Here is a 16,177-nt window from a genome sequence, read left to right as displayed (position 1 = left end):
TTCAGATCAGGACTCGGATCGTCCCCTCAGTTTGCAGCTTCAGGGTTCAGTCTGATATATGATTCAGAGCTGTTGACTGAAAGGTGCCGTTTGTACCACACTGAAACTGTCAAACTCCTATTCATCATGAATGTAACAGCTGCTATGTCTCTTCGGTTAGATATAACGAGGATCATTGGATCGGAAGTGGTTTATGCATATCATGCACTAGTTGATCAGAGTACAGAACAGTTGGGATGTACTCATCATGATGATAAGTGACACGAAGAACAGATGATCAAACGACAAGTGACTTATGATGGATTCTTTCTCCTATTTCATTAGACTATCCTGCTAACAGTCGTAACTAGGAAGAGAACGAAGTAAAGGGCCATGAACCTCGGCGCCGGGAGCTTCTTTACGGCTCCTCGGGCAGTGGCGATGCGGCGGGCACTTCCAGTAACAGCACGGGCGGCGCCTTTTCCTCCCGCTTCACAGCGGCCCGGCGAGGCGCCCGCCAGCCGCACCACCGCCGGGCCAGCCTCGTGCAGTCGTACCGCTCATCGGGCCCGTCGGCCTGGGCCGCGCACACCCGGCCGAAGACGCAGGACAGCAAGGTGAGCACCAGGACCGCCACGAGCACCCCGAAGAAGGTGCCGATGGACCCCGAGGAGCTGTGCAGAGGCTCGGCGCCCGCGCCCGCGCCCGCGGCAGAGCCCTGGTAGCCGTAGCCCGGCAGAGGCGTGACCGTCGCCGGCATCGTGGGCGTGGTGGTGCTCGCCGCCATCCTCGCATTCACAGCAACACGATGTAACAGTGGTGGGTGGGTAGTGACTGCCTGACCGGTGAGCAGGCAAGCAGCTGAGTGCTTGAGGTCGGGTCGTGCTTGCGCACGTAGGCACGGGATGGGACTAGGAGGCGATCAGGCGAAGGCAGCGCGAGGGTTCGGCAAAGGCGGCGAGCTGCTTTGTGACCCGGCGATGTGTCAAAGGATTAGAGGGTAGGCGCGGTAAAGTTCAGGAGAAAGCCTGCGAGGTCTGCTTTTCTGTGGATCGCCGCAGTGGAAATCAACATGGAAAGGGCAATTGGTGAGACGGTTGGTGTACTTGGTATACTTGATAATCGCCCATACTATACAGGAACGCGTCTGAATACTCTGAGGACACTGCAATTTGTAAATAAAAAGTGGTAAAGAATCGTCCGGAGATGTTTAGTAGTCTGTCAAAAATCAACTTTTAGAACTGTTTTAAATCAAACCTTTTTACATTTAATAAAATTTATAGAAAATAGTGTCAAGATTTATAACACCAAATTAGCATCATTAGAGACACTGTACCATAAACTATATTTACATAATGTGCTAATATGTGTACTTTTTCCATAAATTCGATGAAACATAAAAAGTTTGTCTATCGCATTTATTGCATAAAATATGTGTACCATAAACTATATTTTTCTAGGAATTGAATTATTTAGGAAAGGAAGGAATATCAAATTATATACTATCACGTTTATAACAATTGATGCACAAATACAAGAAAGATGGAAAGAAAAAGTTGAGGAATATACAACAAATAAGCTAGTTCACTAATCTCTAGTTCATCGGTCATCTGAGATATTTAGAATTGAAGGAAACATTAACATAAACTACTTGACACTAAGTGGCTTACTCCCTCTGTCCTGTAATATAGTGCATTATAGGAATTTTAAGATAAATTAAGAGAGAACAAAAAAGACGCATGTACCCTTATTTTGTTTCATAATCAGACGTTATCTTCAACGTGATTAATGGTGAATGGTTGATAAATGGAAAGTATTTAATATAAAATTGCTTTTTATCCCCTAAAATGCATTATATTTGAGGATAAATTTTGAATGCTATTACGGGACGGAGGGAGTAGTTGTTGCCTTGTGTTTGTTTCCATCACGGTAACAACAGTAACTATATTTAGCGCACTTTACCTTTAGCTTCTCTTGAAAAAGGACAATCATGCCTCTTATGTAGTAAGAACTTGGATTCAAGTTACTTCCATGAAGACGCTGAAGTAGAATTTTTATTCTGTTATCTAAAAAAGGGGAAAGAAGGAATCATAGTTGAATTGCAGAAGTCTGCAAATAGCTTAACAATAAAGCTTCGTCAAATATGGGCTGATCTGTTTCTGATTTTTTGAACAAGGGGCTGATCTTGTTGGACCACGAAGAAATGTACTGAAGTGACTCAAATCCGAAGCACTGTTTTCTCCTCTCCTCTTTTTTTTTGGGAACAAATGGGAGCCGAAAGAGGCCCAAATACCTAGCTGTTAAGGCCCAAGTGGTCGAAATACAGCCCATGACAAAGCGGTCAAGAAACGGCTCGCTGGGCCGCTACAGAGGGCTGTGGACTTGTGGTTGCCCTTGCTGCCCTGCCCCGTCGCCTCTCGGGCATAGCGTGGCCTCCCTCTTTTTCCTCGCACTCCGCAAGACCACCTCACCAGCCTCGTCGTCCCCGATCTCCTCCCACCCGCGTCCAAGGGTTTCGATCTCTACCGCCGCGGAACGAGCCAGCGAACAGGGATGGCGGCGGCGCGGCACCTCAGATCCGGCCTTCCCCTCCTCCGCGCCCACCTCGCATCCTCTGAATCCGCGGCCGTCGCCCAGGTCCTTGCCCGCCGCGACCCCCCCCCCCCCCCCCCCCCCCCCCCCCCCCCCCCCCCCCCCCATAGTGGTTGAAACATATCCATTTCTGTCGATTTTGATTGGCCTTCCGCGCCCTGTATCCGATCTGGGATAGATCTCCTGAAGTTTTAGGGTCTTTTGCAGGGGAATTTGTAAGTCATCCTTGTGATTTTTGTTGGGACTGACGTGTTCGTTCTGATGCAGATTTCGAGGGGCTTCGCGTCGCAGCCGGCCAAGCCCACCGGGAAGGAGATCAAGGTACCATTCTCCGTGATGAGCGAATGTAGTTGTAAAATGGGATACGAATGCTGTTTTATTATACGTCCGGGAGTGGTAAACTGGTGATAGGCTACTCATGTCAATGCATATGTATTATTAGCAACCCATAGGTTATGCAATTATTTATCTATTATATCCTACCTATTGTTAGGAAAACTACGCTGTAATAGGGTTGAATACCAATTGGATGTTATAGTGAACATAATGTTGCACACATCAATCACTTATTTAAGTCGTACACAAATGGTGTATTACTGAATGCAAGTTACTTTTTTGCTGCTTTGTCCAAACAAAATTTCTTCATGTTGAGCTTAGCTGTATTGTTGGTACAGAAGCTTTAGGACAACAAGACACTTTGTGTTGTTTGGTTTACATTTCTTGGTTTTCCGTAATATATCTGTGTAGTTTTATACTGACTCCTGGATGAAAGATTCTCCTTTAAGTTAGCTTCTTCTTGGAAGCTCAAGATGTGCTTCATTTCTCTGTGCATGTCACTGTAATCTTCTTGTCTGCCCCATTTATGTCTTTAGGTTCCAGAAGCTCTGTATGGTGGCACAGGCAACTATGCCAGTGCACTGTTCCTCACAGCAGCTAAAGCTAACTCATTGGACAAAATTGAGTCTGAGATAAAAACTGTTGTAGAGGCATCCAAGAAGAGCCCGTTGTTTTCTCAATTCATAAAGGACTTGTCAGTTCCAAAAGAGACCAGGGTGAAGGCTGTAACCGAAATATTTGCTGACGCTGGGTTTTCAGATGTTACAAAGAATTTCTTGGGTATGTGCCCTGCCTACTCATTTTTGTGTGCCTAATTAAGTTAAGATACAGTTTCGTGTAAAAAGTTAATCACTTTGATACACTCCAGGAAAAAAAAAATCTGATAAGGTGTACATGCCTTACTGATGGACTGTGTAGAACGTATTCAGACATTTACTTGTGCTGGTTCCAATAATTTTTTTCATATTGATACGGAGCAAATATTTTTTTTGTTTGCCATGATCTGCATAATAATTTGCCATGTGCAGCAGTATATTTATATTAGTGTTATCAAGTTGTCCGATTAATAGTGATTAATCATCCTAGTCAGTCCCTTGGACTCGATTAGGTACTCCGGCTCGATTAGAGTGACCAGAAACCTGGTCAGCCGGTTAGTCGATGATTAATCACTATGCTGTGGGTGCAAATGCGCAACCATCCCTGCCACCACTGGTCTTCCTAACCTCCCTTTCAGCCTTCCCAGCGGTCGTGCCTACTCCCTCCCACTGCTGCCGCCGCCGCCTCTCGTCCCTGCCTCAGCCACCAGTGCGTGGGGGAAAGCTCATGCGGCACACAAAGGAAGCCACCAGCTCTCTTTTCCACCGTAGCCAGGTCAAGTACCAATGGGTCACACCTCCATCAATCCAGGTTCAAGGGAGCACGAAGATGAGCTCCTCCTTCGAAGGCTAGTGATAGCTGGGTCACTCCTCTGTGCAGTTTGTCTTTCCCTGAAGCTTGATGCTCTGTTTCTAGTAGCAGGTACGTAGCAACGAACTAGGTCATACCTCTCTAGTCTCGATGCTTGATTTATACTATATAGTATATATACCTTATAGGTCCTGGTACACACAACAGACGGCTAGGACCGATTAGGGTCGACTAGTCAACCAGGTCATCGACTAACCATGGCTAGTCGCCTGGTCGGTTCCATGGCGACTAGGGTTGAGTAGCCCATTTAATAGTGTGTTTATAAAGTTGGTTGTAGAATCAATTATATGTTGTTACCAAACCCGTTAATTGAAGGACTTCTCACAAAAAGTTGCTTTGTCTGTTGAATTTTGGTACTTGGCATAATTGGTAAATGCTTATAATTTGTTCCATATTTGTCATGTATCTTGTGAGTGCCTAACTTTGTGTTCGTTTATGAAGCTGTCCTGGCGGACAATGGCAGGCTGAAATATATTGAGCGCATTGCGGAGAGATTTGTTGATTTGACTATGGCACATAAGGGGGAGGTGAAGGTTGTGGTCAGGACCGTTATTGTAAGTTGATTTTCCTTCTCTTATCCCCTCTTGCTACCATGAAAACAGTATCTGTCGAACAGCTGTCTCCTCGCATGTTAAAAGAAATGTTTTCGATGCATCTATAGTTTTCTCTTGCCTGATAGGATGATAATATGGATAATGTTGCTTGATGTGAATTTTCTGGAAGTCTTGTTTAGTTTAGTTTTTCTATTGTACTTTCCTGTTTTTATTTGGAAGGGCGGGCCTGGTGCAAGCGGTAGAGTCTTACCGCCTGTGACCGGAAGGTCCTGGGTTCGAGTCGTGGTCTTCTCGCATTGCACAGGCGAGGGTAAGGCTTGCCACTGACACCCTTCCCCAGACCCCGCACAGAGCGGGAGCTCTCTGCAGTGGGTACGCCCTTTTTTTTTTTACTTTCCTGTTTTTATTTGGTGTTGTTTATGTTTAAAGAAAACTGAAAAATACATTAACCATACAGATAAGTTAATAAAAAATGTAGTGCCTCTAGATTACATATGGAGAATTGCCAGGTATCGTGTCCCTCACAAATTTCAAACTAGATAAAGTATATGTACTATTCATGACTGGTAGTGGGAGGTGCTATTGTGCACATTTCTGAGTTGTCTTGAGTAATCCATATCAGCGTTTGACATGCTTAATTGTTTTAGACTTGACATGCTTAATCATAGTTGACCAATTAGAGGCATGCCTGCATATTTTGGTACAGCATTTGTAGCCATCAAATATTGCACTCGGGTCCCTTCTAGTTCTTTTGTTTTCTTGATTTGTTTCTTTCTTAGCTGGGAAAGATCGTGGGTAATATGGACATTTTGTTTTATTTGGGTTAGGATGTGTTGATTTTTCGAGTATAGAAAGCCAATTTGCAGAGCAAGGGGGCCATATAAGTGGCGATCTTTGCATTGAAGGTTGGCAAAATCAAGCTCGACCCTGCAGTTCTCCGTGCCGCTCAAAGTTGTTCTGTTTTATGTCGGCCTCGAACAAGCTGCTACATCTCTTATCACATCATCAGGGAACAAATTCTGATAATATTCACTTCTACAAACCTAGTACAAATCATCCCAGAATTTTAGGAAGCTTGCTAGCCTGAATTGTCGATACACAGCTTCATGTATTGTTCCTTGAGTATTCAATTTTTTGCTGATACATTTTTGCTGACACATGTTTCCTCTGCTATTAGCCACTTCCCGAGAAGGAGGAGAAAGAACTAAAGGATACCTTGCAGGATATCCTTGGGAAAAACAAAACTATTTTGGTTGAACAGAAGGTAACTACTTGATCCACGAGCTTCTCGAAAGTAATATCTGAAGGGATGCTCCTCCTCAACTTGTGTTTTCTCTGTTGCAGATTGACTACAGCATCATGGGAGGATTAGTGATTGAATTCGGGCAGAAGGTGTTTGATATGTCTATCAGGACTAGGGCGAAGCAAATGGAGGCGTTCTTGAGGCAACCCCTTGAATTCTAACAGCCTTTTGGATAAAAACATCATCAGAATGCAGAGGCTGTGCTGTTGAAGGTTTCCCCATGTCTGCAACTTTGATCTGGCCTTTGAATAAAATGTTTCCTCTAACAAGTGAAGGGCACTGTTTTTACTGTCTTGTGGGCTAGATGCCTGCTGAACAATTTATGTTCATTTCTTCTTTACTTAAAGAAGCATGCACCAAAAACATGAAAGGATGCATGCCATGGAAAGTTTTTGAGCTCCAAGTCATTGGAACGTATGAACTCCTCACGCAGTGCATCATTTTTCCTGTATTCATGGGCTTACGTCTATTCATCGGTTCCAAAATAAATCAACCTGCCCTTTTTGTGTAATCGCGTGTCCGTAGCAATGGATTGCACTGGGTCAGAACATGCGTGGTTGTCTTTCCCTAGACCGGAATGGACTCTCTGAATAGCAAGTTTTGATACCATTTTTTTGTTGAGTACACCTTTCAAATTCTTTACAGCCATATATAAGGATTGTAGATTTTTTTTTCTTGAATACGTACGAGAGCTGCGTATCATTGCATTAAGAAGAAGAGTTGTAAAATACATCACCCACACACCCCTTAACATTCAGTTACATTCGCGCCTGTCAAAATAAAACATGACCAACTACTAACAACGGTGATGGGCCTAACCGTTTGCTACAGGGAGCCGTGTAAGCTCCCTTGCTCCAGCTAAACACCACAAATGCGCTTCCTCTTCGATGTGTGTTAGGATTCTCTGCACGTTTGGCGACGCCCCCGTTGAATACACAATCGTTTCGCTGCTTCCAAATCATCCATGCTCCCAAAATAATCAGAGAGTTGATTCCCTTTCTAAAGACCGTAGGCGCTAGCTTGTCTATCTTGATCCACCAATCCTCAAATGAAGTGTCCGCTGCCTGAGGGGCTAGAACTGAGAGTCCCACTTTACTGAGCATTTGAAACCACACTTGTTTAGCGAAAACACAACCAATCAGGATGTGTTGGATGTCCACCTCGACTTGATCGTAGAAACTATGACGAGTTTGTTAAGTATATTGACTAGATTTGTAGACTAGATTTGTCATAAGGGAAACTATGATGAGTTTGTTAAGTATATTGAAAAGAAGAATAATATTTATGACATTAAATTAGCATTATTAATATATTATAAAATATATTTTCATAATTTATCTCTTTGACATCATTAATATATCATGGATATATATATATATATATAATATAATATATACCTTTTTGATGTAGTTTTAATATTCTTCTCTATAAATATGATCAAATTTAGCTCAATTTAATTATGGATAAACTTGGATCCCTTATATTTCGAGGAGGTCAGGAAGGGAGTTTAACAAGTAAGCCAACGGCCTTTTCATGTGCCTCTGACGGTGGTCTCGTCGAATTGTTATCCAGGTTCCAAGCAATTGTTACGCTCCACTTCATTTCTGGGTGCTATAAGCCTATAAAGATTGTTACGCTCCACTTCATTTCTGGGTGCCATAAAGAGAGATTGTTCGTCCGCTAAACATAGCAATCGACAATCATCATCCACGCCACTCATGCCTCTGTTTCTTGATGTTTATGTTTATGTCACCAATCGACAATCATCATCCACGCCACACATGCCTCTGTTTCTTGATGTTTATGATTTCGTTGTTGTGTCCCCCAAGAAAAAACGCGCCAAAAAAAATGCAGATACACCTCTGTCTCTGTTTCTTGATGTTTATGTTTACGTTGTTGTGTGTCCCAAGAAAAAACGCGCCAAAAATGCAGATACACTACACAGCATGTGTTATAGTCACACAGAATAGGCATGCTTTGCCCTTGCTTTATCCCTGTAATGCGTAGTCCACGCTTGAGAACAAGAGACACGTAGCCCCTTGCGACGGTTCAGGGTGAGTTGGCTTGAAAGAATCAACAAAATCGATCCCCCAAGCCACTACTCTGCTGCTCAAGCAACCTTAACCTCCGGCTCACTCTTACAAGCAACCAATGCAGTTATCCTAAGAGCTCCCAGCTGCTGCTGCTTATTCCATGTCCTCGCCGTCTCTTCTTGCTCCCTCACCAGCGCTGTTGCTTCTGTGTTCTGTCTACGCGCGTCCAGCGATGTCGTCGTGCGTGGGCGAGACCGGCCTGGTGGCCATGGACTGCCTGGTGGTGTGCTGCTGCTGCCCGTGCCTGGTGCTGCAGGTCACCGTCTTCCTCTTCGTCAGGCTGCCCAGGAAGGTGGTCGTGAAGACCAAGAGGATCATCCTGAGGAGATGGCATAGGAGAAGGTCGTCGTCGTCGTCGTCGTCGTCAAAGGCAGCCTGGCTGAAGCTGGCCGACCTGCTGGACCTGGACGACGGCTTTGAAGCCGCGTTTGGGATCGGAGAGGAGGAGGGCGCCGGCGATTGGAAAGAGAGGTGCTTCGCTGTCGGCGGCGGCGGCGACGAAATCGACGGCGTGTGGGAGGCGATCACTGAGCAAGAAGGGCTCTTCTGGTTCGGGAGCTTTTGGGGCCGGCATGAGCAGGAGGGGTCGGCTTCTCAAGGTGATGATCGGATGGATGGAAGCTTCAGGTTGCCTGTGGCGTTAGAGCGGGTATGTGAATAGGCTAATTTTTTTCGATTCACATAACGGTGAAATATGAGGGGATTTGGCCAGGCCAGGGATTCCATTAAGAGATCCGCTGGTCGGCATAAACTGTACTCGATCAGTCAAATGCATGCACATAATATCGACATGCCAGAAATAATGGTATGTTCACGGCAGAATGAACAATATCACAGGTAAATTTAGATATAAACTTCATTGGAAATTTCAGATATCAATAAAGCAGCACGATGTCCGTGGCTGTGATCTGTGGCGGTCGGCCGGTCTATCTGGCGACTGGCGAGAGGATCCTGCGGATTTGACAAGCTACGACTACGACCGGTAACTGTATTCCTGATGATTGGATCACGTCACGCGATGGACCACCGAGCTCCACAAAGACCAGCAAGCATACGAGCTCCGTTGGAAAACAACAAAGTCGTCTGATCGTTTTCGGTTTCCCCGGCCCTGCCGCTATCGATCCAAGCGAACACACACAAAAAAGTCGCAACTGGCACGACAATCGCATGATCTGGACACGAAAACGAGAGGTTGACCGGAAGAAGCGATCGCCTGTGTTCCTTCCAATTCCAAGCAACCAGCAACAAGTGAAGAAGACCGCGATGCGCGCGCGGCGGTGGCGTGCCCTCGTGGTGGAACGCGATGCACCTGTGCCGGGGCTGCGCGTCCGCCCGCACGGCGCACCCGGTGGCCGGTGGCCTGTGGCGAAGCAGAACACGATGACCTGGAACTCAGCCCTCAGGCACGGAGAAACGCCAGATGCGTCAGGGCGCGAATTCTCAGCGTATCCAACTCCAAGCCGTGCAGATTGTGGGCACAGCCGCACGGACCAACGATTCTCCTAGTGCTAGCCTAGGTCCTCACGTGCGCAATACGCCCCTGGGGCTCTCATCTCACTAGTCACACTTGGCCCTCAGCGATACCAACACTGTCGACCCCAAGCGCCGCCGCCGCCAGCGCCCGACCCCAGGCCCCAGCGCCGCGCTGCGCTGCCGCGACGCTCGGCCCCAGCGCCGCGCCGCCCACGGCCGCTGCGTCGCGCCACTCCAGGTCCAGCGCCGCGCCCCCCAGCCGCTGCCGCGCTGCGTCCGCAGCTCCGGCTCGGCGGCGCCGCTTCGTTGATGGATTGTTCCACCCGGTTCCGCATCCGAAACCCGTCGCCGGCCGCGTCCCACTTTGCCGGAGAGAGGCGTGGCTCAGCGGGCAGGGTATTTCTCCGGACCATGGCGTCGGCGGCCCCGGTGGAGGAGCCCACGGCGGCAGCCGAGGCGAAGCGGCGGCCGACCGGTGATTCCTTCATCCGGCGCCACCTTAGGACCCTCGCCCCGTATCAGCCCATCCTTCCTTTCGAGGTAAGATACGAAACCCGCTTCTAAGATTCCCCTGTATTTTGGAAAAGGCACGCCGCCTTTTGTTATGCTCTCGAGGTGCTCGCGAAAATGCCCGCTGCAAATTTCTCTGGCGATACTGTGCTCCGCTTTTACATTCGCTGAAAACGGGACCTCTTAACAGGTGTTATCTGCTCGGCTTGGGCGCAGACCTGAGGACATAATCAAGTTGGATGCAAATGAGAATCCATATGGTCCACCTCCGGAGGTGAGCTATAGTCTTCAATATAAAGATTGGTTTACTATAACCTGTAGTCCAGTACTCGAAACAGTACATTCTTAACAATCAGCAGTTAGACAAGGCGAACATGAACAAACTCTAAGAAGGATTCATAAATTTTATTCAAACAGTAGTACACTTAGCCATGCTGGTATTTCTATGATCGAGCAGTTAAGTGCTGATTCATGTACACAAATAATACATTCTCTTTGCTGTATTTTTCTTAAGCATACCTTTCCCTCCACAGGTGGCTACAGCATTAGGTAGTCTCAAGTTCCCCTATGTGTACCCTGATCCTGAAAGCCGCCACTTGCGTGCTGCTCTTGCTGAAGATTCTGGACTTGAATCTGAGTACATACTTGCTGGATGTGGCGCAGATGAACTAATTGATTTAATTATGAGGTTAGCATCTAGCTCATTTATATCTCAATACTCTTAACTTTTTGCTCATATCTTCATCCAAAAGCTGAGTTATCATCTATTTCATAAATGGTGCAATTGCAGATGTGTGCTCGAACCAGGTGACAAAATTGTTGATTGCCCTCCAACATTCACAATGTATGAGTTCGATGCTTCAGTCAATGGTGCACTTGTTATCAAGGGTGGGTAGCTAGCCCTTTCTTGAATTTTGCTTATATTTCTTGAACCTTCAATGATTCTTCGGTTAATTTTACTTCATCTATTAAATTGATTTTTCTCTTCGCTATATGCATCTTCCCGGCATGATATTTCATTCACCATTCTATAATGTAGTTCCAAGACTGCCCGATTTTTCCCTAGACGTTGATCGCATTGTCGAAGTTGTTGAACAGGAAAACCCAAAATGCATATTTCTGACATCCCCAAATAATCCAGATGGCAGGTACATCTTTGTCATTCATAAGTGGAGGAACTATTATTCTATTGGCTGCTGTACAGATTACCATATTTTACTGAATTACTTTGATTCTATTTGTTCAGTGTAATCAACGATGAGGATCTTTTAAAGATACTGGATCTTCCGATACTTGTAGTGCTGGATGAAGCTTATATTGAGTTTTCAAGCCTAAAGTCAAAGATGGCATGGGTTAAGAAGCATGATAATTTGATTGTTCTCCGAACATTTAGCAAACGAGCAGGTTTGTGATTTTTATGTCCTATATAGTTAGCATGCAAGTGTAAATGTATTCCAAACAAACTAACAACTTCACTAGTATTTGGAGATCTCGAATTTATTGTTATGATTTCCTCATGACATTGCCTTGTAATCCCCTGGTTGGTTTTTAGACTATGATAAGGAAACTGCTAATCCAATTGTTGATTGTAGTTTTTTTTGTTAGCTCATGTGAGCTGCTATATGCCAATCATCTGTTGCTAAAGTCACTTGCTTTGAAAAAACATATAAAAGACACATTTGCTACAAAATTACGAACTGAAAGGTTAAGCTTAAAAGTTATTAACAATGCAGGTTTAGCTGGTCTTCGTGTGGGTTATGGTGCATTTCCTCTGAGCATTATTGAGTATTTGTGGCGGGCCAAGCAGCCGTACAATGTTTCTGTGGCTGCAGAAGTTTCAGCATGTGCAGCATTGCAGAATCCAACCTATTTGGAGGTATCACTTTTACAAAATCACTGTAATAATTCTTTCCACAGTTCGACTTTGCCTAACTTAACGTGCATTTTCGAACCTTGTACAACGGAAGAATGTGAAAAATTTACTGGTACAAGAGAGGGAGAGGTTGTTTAATCTTCTCAAAGGAATACCATTCCTGAAACCGTTTCCCAGTCATTCTAACTTCATTCTCTGCGAGGTCACATCAGGAAAGGATGCAAAGAAAATAAAGGTTCGTTTTCTTTATTGTTGCATATTTATGTGATTTAAGGTCAGAAAATATCAGAACATGGTTTTCTACAAATGAATATCTCTGTTCACGTTTTCTGGAATACAAATGCAGGAATGTTTGTAAGAGTACGCAATTTACAACATTACTCACATGTTTTATTGAAAAAAAAAATCAGGAAGACCTTGCAAAGATGGGAGTGATGATCCGCCACTATGACAAGAAGGAACTGAAAGGGTATATTCGTAGCTCGGTTGGGAAACCTGAGCACACTGATGCATTAATGAAAGGCCTGCATGCGCTTCAATTGTGAGCTTTTACAAACCATCACATTAATGTAAACATTGGAGTACTTAGATATGTATCCGTCAGGTTGGATGCAGTCTATAAGAGGAGATTTGCATCATTCCAACGACTGTGAAGCTCAAACAGACAAGGGCTGACTGGGTTTCACTATCCTTTTGTTTAACGAGTTAAAGTATGGCTTTTTTATTCAGCGACATAACAACTATTCGCAAGATTATGTCGTTCAGAACAAGTGCAGCAGTTGAATTCCTGGTAGGTGGTTTCTGATGTTGAGTTGCTTGTTTGGCTGTTGATGAGAGAACTGAAAATTGTGTAGGTATAAATAAAGGCCACATAGCAATGCTGTTGTCTTAAGTTCTTGTATCAGAGGTCATTAGACATTGCAAGCTTCAAACAAATAAAGGAAGGAAAGTTGGAAAATGGAACAATTTTTCATCCATAACCGCCACGATGAGAATGTGTAAAAGTCGTAACTTTATTTATGGTGATTGACATGTTGAGGCAGAGGAGGCTGAGGCAGGAGCAGGCTTCACACTGCAGATGCGTCTTCATGTATGCTCACTGATACTGGCCCGCGAGCTTGCCTTCCTTGACGATGTAATTCTGCACTGGGAAATCCTGACCCTGGAAGTACCTCTCCAGCATGTCCTTCACCCCGGCCGCATACCTCAGCTGTACCAAAAATCGTGCCAGAAACATGCTTATTATTACATCAGTATTCCTCAACTCTGCTCTTCTAAGAACTGTATGTACTACTGTCTACTGACCTGGCCATCAATGGTGGTGCCGGAGATGTGAGGGGTCATGGCGTTGTTGGGCATGTAGCGCCACGGGTGGTCTTTGGGCGCAGGCTGAGGGTGCCACACATCGCCGCCGTATCCTGATCATCACACATACAACAGTTTCAGACGTATCAGTCTGGTGAGCATGACGTTTTTCTATATTTTGCCACAATGCTAACCGGCTGAAAATGAGCAGGACACGACAGGCAGTACATACCAGCGATGTGCCCGGTGGCGCAAGCGTCCGCCACGGCCTGCATGTCCATGATCGCGCCTCGAGCGTTGTTCACAATGATCACGCCTTTCTTCATCCTCGCGATCCTCTCCTTTTCGAACATGCCTCTGGCCAAAGGCAGCAAGCGGTTAATGAGAACCAAGCAGATGGCAGTCGTGCTAATGACGCCCGCATGCGCGTTTGATTTTTCGGTTGTAGTAGGTCTGTCTCACCTAGTTTTCTCGGTGAGCGGCATGTTGAGCACGACGACGTCGCACTTGGGCAGCATGGCGTCGAGCTCCGCCTCGAACTGGGCGCCGGTCTCCGCCTCCAGCGCCGGGTCGATCCGGAGCCTGTCGTGGTAGAGCAGCCTGCAGTTGAACGGCCTGAGGCGCTGCAGCAGCAGGCGCCCGATCCGGCCGGCGCCGACGGTGCCCACCGTCTTCCCCTCCAGATCGTACGCCCGGTGCGCGACGCCGGCCACGTCCCACTCCCCGCTGATGGCCTGGTGGTGGCCCGGCAGGAAGTTGCGCACGAGGACGAGGACGCGCATGAGCTGGTCCTCCGCCACCGACACCGTGTTGCTGCCGGTGACCTCGGCGACGGTGAGCCCCGCGGCGGCGGCCGCCGGCAGGTCCACGTGGTCGGAGCCGATGCCCGCCGTGAGGAGCAGCTCCAGGTTCTTGGCGCGCGCGATGCGGTCCGCCGTCACGTACGCCGGGTGGAACGGCGTGGTGATGAGCACGTGCGCGTCCGCGATGTGCTTCTCCAGCTCTGCAGGCGCCAAAAGCATGTACGCAACGTTGTCAGCGCGACACCGAGCCAGTAGTGACGTGTGCGCACAAGCATAACACGCTTACCGCAGTTGGGGCCGTCCTTGTCGTCGGTGACGATGTACTGGTGGCCCTGCGACTCGAGCCAGCCGCGGATGCCGAGGGCGTGCTCGGCGCAGCCGACGAAGTTGGGGTTCCGGTCGGCGTACTCGCCGCCCTTGTAGAACACGCCCACGATCTTCTTGCTGCCGGCGGACGCCTAGAGGTACACGAAACAGAACGACGCACGGGTAAGTGGCCCAGATGTATTGCAAATAGTAAAATGGAGGGAGTAACAAACGTGCCGTACATGAAGGCTCCTCGCAGCGGGCGCAATGTGAGGGACGTGCGGCCCCATGGCGAACCGTGCCGCCTGCTGCGCCGCCCTCCTCATGGCCATGGATGACACCGGAACCGGTGCTGAAACGACTATAGCTCGAGCTCAGCTGGTGTGCTCTGGATCGGTGTTGCACTGATACTGCAGCGAGCGAGTGCGTGGGGAACAAAGCTTTGAACCGGCTCGCATTTTATAGCGCAGGAGACGTGGCGAACCTTCTTAACCACGCACGACGCACGGCGCGGCAGCCCGCAGGTGCATCTGGGCGGGAACGGGAGCAGTCGATGAGGCTGCGCAAAGAGCGCTCGGGTGGGAGCGGGGAAGGTGAACCGTGTCCAACCTAGAGTGGGTGCACGGGAGGTCGTTCTCACCTCTCGTGCTGGTGTCACGTCTCTGTTCTGTGGAGCCGCGTGCTCGATGGCTTGTCTGTGCTCGGCGGCGCGGACGGGGATTACTATTTGGTTTACCAGCTTTATGCCACTTCATTATTTTTGAAAGGCTCACGATTTCTGGAAAAAGCTCGAAAGGTTCGTAGAAATTATTTTGCTTCTGGGGATAATTGCAGAGGTTTCAGTATGTTACAGAAACTTTGAACCGGTAAACTTTATGCCTTAGTGCTTGTTTAGTTCCCAAAAAATTTCCTAAAAAGTGCTACAGTACCCATCACATCAAATCTTGCGATACGTGTATGGAGCATTAAATGTAGACGAAAAAAACTAATTGCACAATTTGGTTGGAAATTGCGAGACGAACGTTTTAAGCTTAATTAGTCCATGATTGAACACTAATTGCCAAATAAAAACGAAAGTGCTACAGTAGCCAAATTTCTAAAATTCGCGAACTAAACACGCTCTTAGCCGTTGAACATGGATTGATCCCATAACTCCATAAACACAAACTGCTCCGTGGTAGGAGTAAACTGTACCCCTACTAGTCTCCTACGTCTACGCTTGCGTTCGGACGCCCGCGCCAGGCGGGACCGCTCGTGCCGCTCCTTGCGCTTCCCCCTCTGCTTCACGCGCCCGTCGCCGCGCAGCACTCTATCCCTCCGCTTCTCACAGGCATGCACGGTACTCCAGTAGCTGCAGCAGACGACTGTGGCAGGTGAGTCACATTGCCACATGTGTAAATACCTGATCAATTTCTAAAACATCTAGATGAAATATTTGAAACGCGCATTTGAAGACAGACTAAACACTTGAAACATGTGTCTAAAACACTTGCAAAAACACCTGAAAACATTTAAAAAGCCATTGCAAAACATATGCAACGTCTAGATAAAAACACTTATAACATATGTGTGAATCATACGCA

General features: G+C 46.9%; 5 protein-coding genes and 1 non-coding gene across 7 annotated transcripts; 4 read left to right on the top strand and 2 right to left on the bottom strand.

Moving 5' to 3' along the window:
- Window positions 1–77: 77 nt before the first annotated feature.
- On the bottom strand, window positions 78–982 carry LOC136464300 (uncharacterized). The gene has a single exon (XM_066463264.1). The coding sequence runs from the start codon at window positions 764–766 to the stop codon at window positions 398–400; it is 369 nt and encodes a 122-aa protein (XP_066319361.1). The 5' UTR covers window positions 767–982; the 3' UTR covers window positions 78–397.
- A 1,414-nt stretch (window positions 983–2,396) lies between these two features.
- Window positions 2,397–6,682, top strand: LOC136467602 (ATP synthase subunit O, mitochondrial-like). 2 transcript variants are annotated; one of them, XM_066466362.1, is made up of 6 exons: window positions 2,397–2,616; window positions 2,839–2,892; window positions 3,444–3,687; window positions 4,816–4,928; window positions 6,106–6,192; window positions 6,273–6,682. In XM_066466362.1, the coding sequence occupies exons 1-6, from the start codon at window positions 2,533–2,535 to the stop codon at window positions 6,390–6,392; spliced, it is 702 nt and encodes a 233-aa protein (XP_066322459.1). In that variant the 5' UTR covers window positions 2,397–2,532; the 3' UTR covers window positions 6,393–6,682. The 2 variants fall into 2 exon arrangements, with proteins under 2 accessions (XP_066322459.1, XP_066322460.1); XM_066466363.1 differs by lacking the exons at window positions 6,106–6,192; window positions 6,273–6,682 and adding an exon at window positions 5,148–6,077.
- LOC136468267 (small nucleolar RNA snoR86) lies at window positions 5,794–5,920 on the top strand. The gene has a single exon (XR_010761784.1). It is a non-coding gene; the product is annotated as a small nucleolar RNA snoR86 (small nucleolar RNA).
- Window positions 6,683–8,450: 1,768 nt separating the features above from the next.
- On the top strand, window positions 8,451–9,618 carry LOC136467600 (uncharacterized). Its single transcript, XM_066466361.1, has 2 exons — window positions 8,451–8,973; window positions 9,197–9,618. Exons 1-2 carry the CDS (start codon window positions 8,497–8,499, stop codon window positions 9,308–9,310), a joined length of 591 nt encoding a protein of 196 aa, XP_066322458.1. The 5' UTR covers window positions 8,451–8,496; the 3' UTR covers window positions 9,311–9,618.
- A 348-nt stretch (window positions 9,619–9,966) lies between these two features.
- LOC136467598 (histidinol-phosphate aminotransferase, chloroplastic-like) lies at window positions 9,967–13,138 on the top strand. Its single transcript, XM_066466359.1, has 9 exons — window positions 9,967–10,337; window positions 10,498–10,581; window positions 10,841–10,995; window positions 11,098–11,195; window positions 11,347–11,455; window positions 11,554–11,711; window positions 12,041–12,183; window positions 12,275–12,415; window positions 12,591–13,138. The coding sequence occupies exons 1-9, from the start codon at window positions 10,107–10,109 to the stop codon at window positions 12,723–12,725; spliced, it is 1,254 nt and encodes a 417-aa protein (XP_066322456.1). The 5' UTR covers window positions 9,967–10,106; the 3' UTR covers window positions 12,726–13,138.
- A 115-nt stretch (window positions 13,139–13,253) lies between these two features.
- Window positions 13,254–15,306, bottom strand: LOC136467599 (formate dehydrogenase 2, mitochondrial-like). The gene is made up of 6 exons (XM_066466360.1): window positions 14,837–15,306; window positions 14,575–14,746; window positions 13,948–14,488; window positions 13,718–13,842; window positions 13,486–13,598; window positions 13,254–13,390 (listed from the first exon to the last, which is right to left on the bottom strand). Exons 1-6 carry the CDS (start codon window positions 14,924–14,926, stop codon window positions 13,277–13,279), a joined length of 1,155 nt encoding a protein of 384 aa, XP_066322457.1. The 5' UTR covers window positions 14,927–15,306; the 3' UTR covers window positions 13,254–13,276.
- Window positions 15,307–16,177: the final 871 nt, after the last annotated feature.

This window comes from Miscanthus floridulus, chromosome 7 (genome assembly GCF_019320115.1).
Source record: "Miscanthus floridulus cultivar M001 chromosome 7, ASM1932011v1, whole genome shotgun sequence".
In the NCBI taxonomy this organism is placed as follows: Eukaryota; Viridiplantae; Streptophyta; class Magnoliopsida; order Poales; family Poaceae; genus Miscanthus; species Miscanthus floridulus.
The sequence above is the reverse complement of the archived record's forward strand: the minus strand, read 5'-3'. Positions and strand labels throughout refer to the sequence as shown.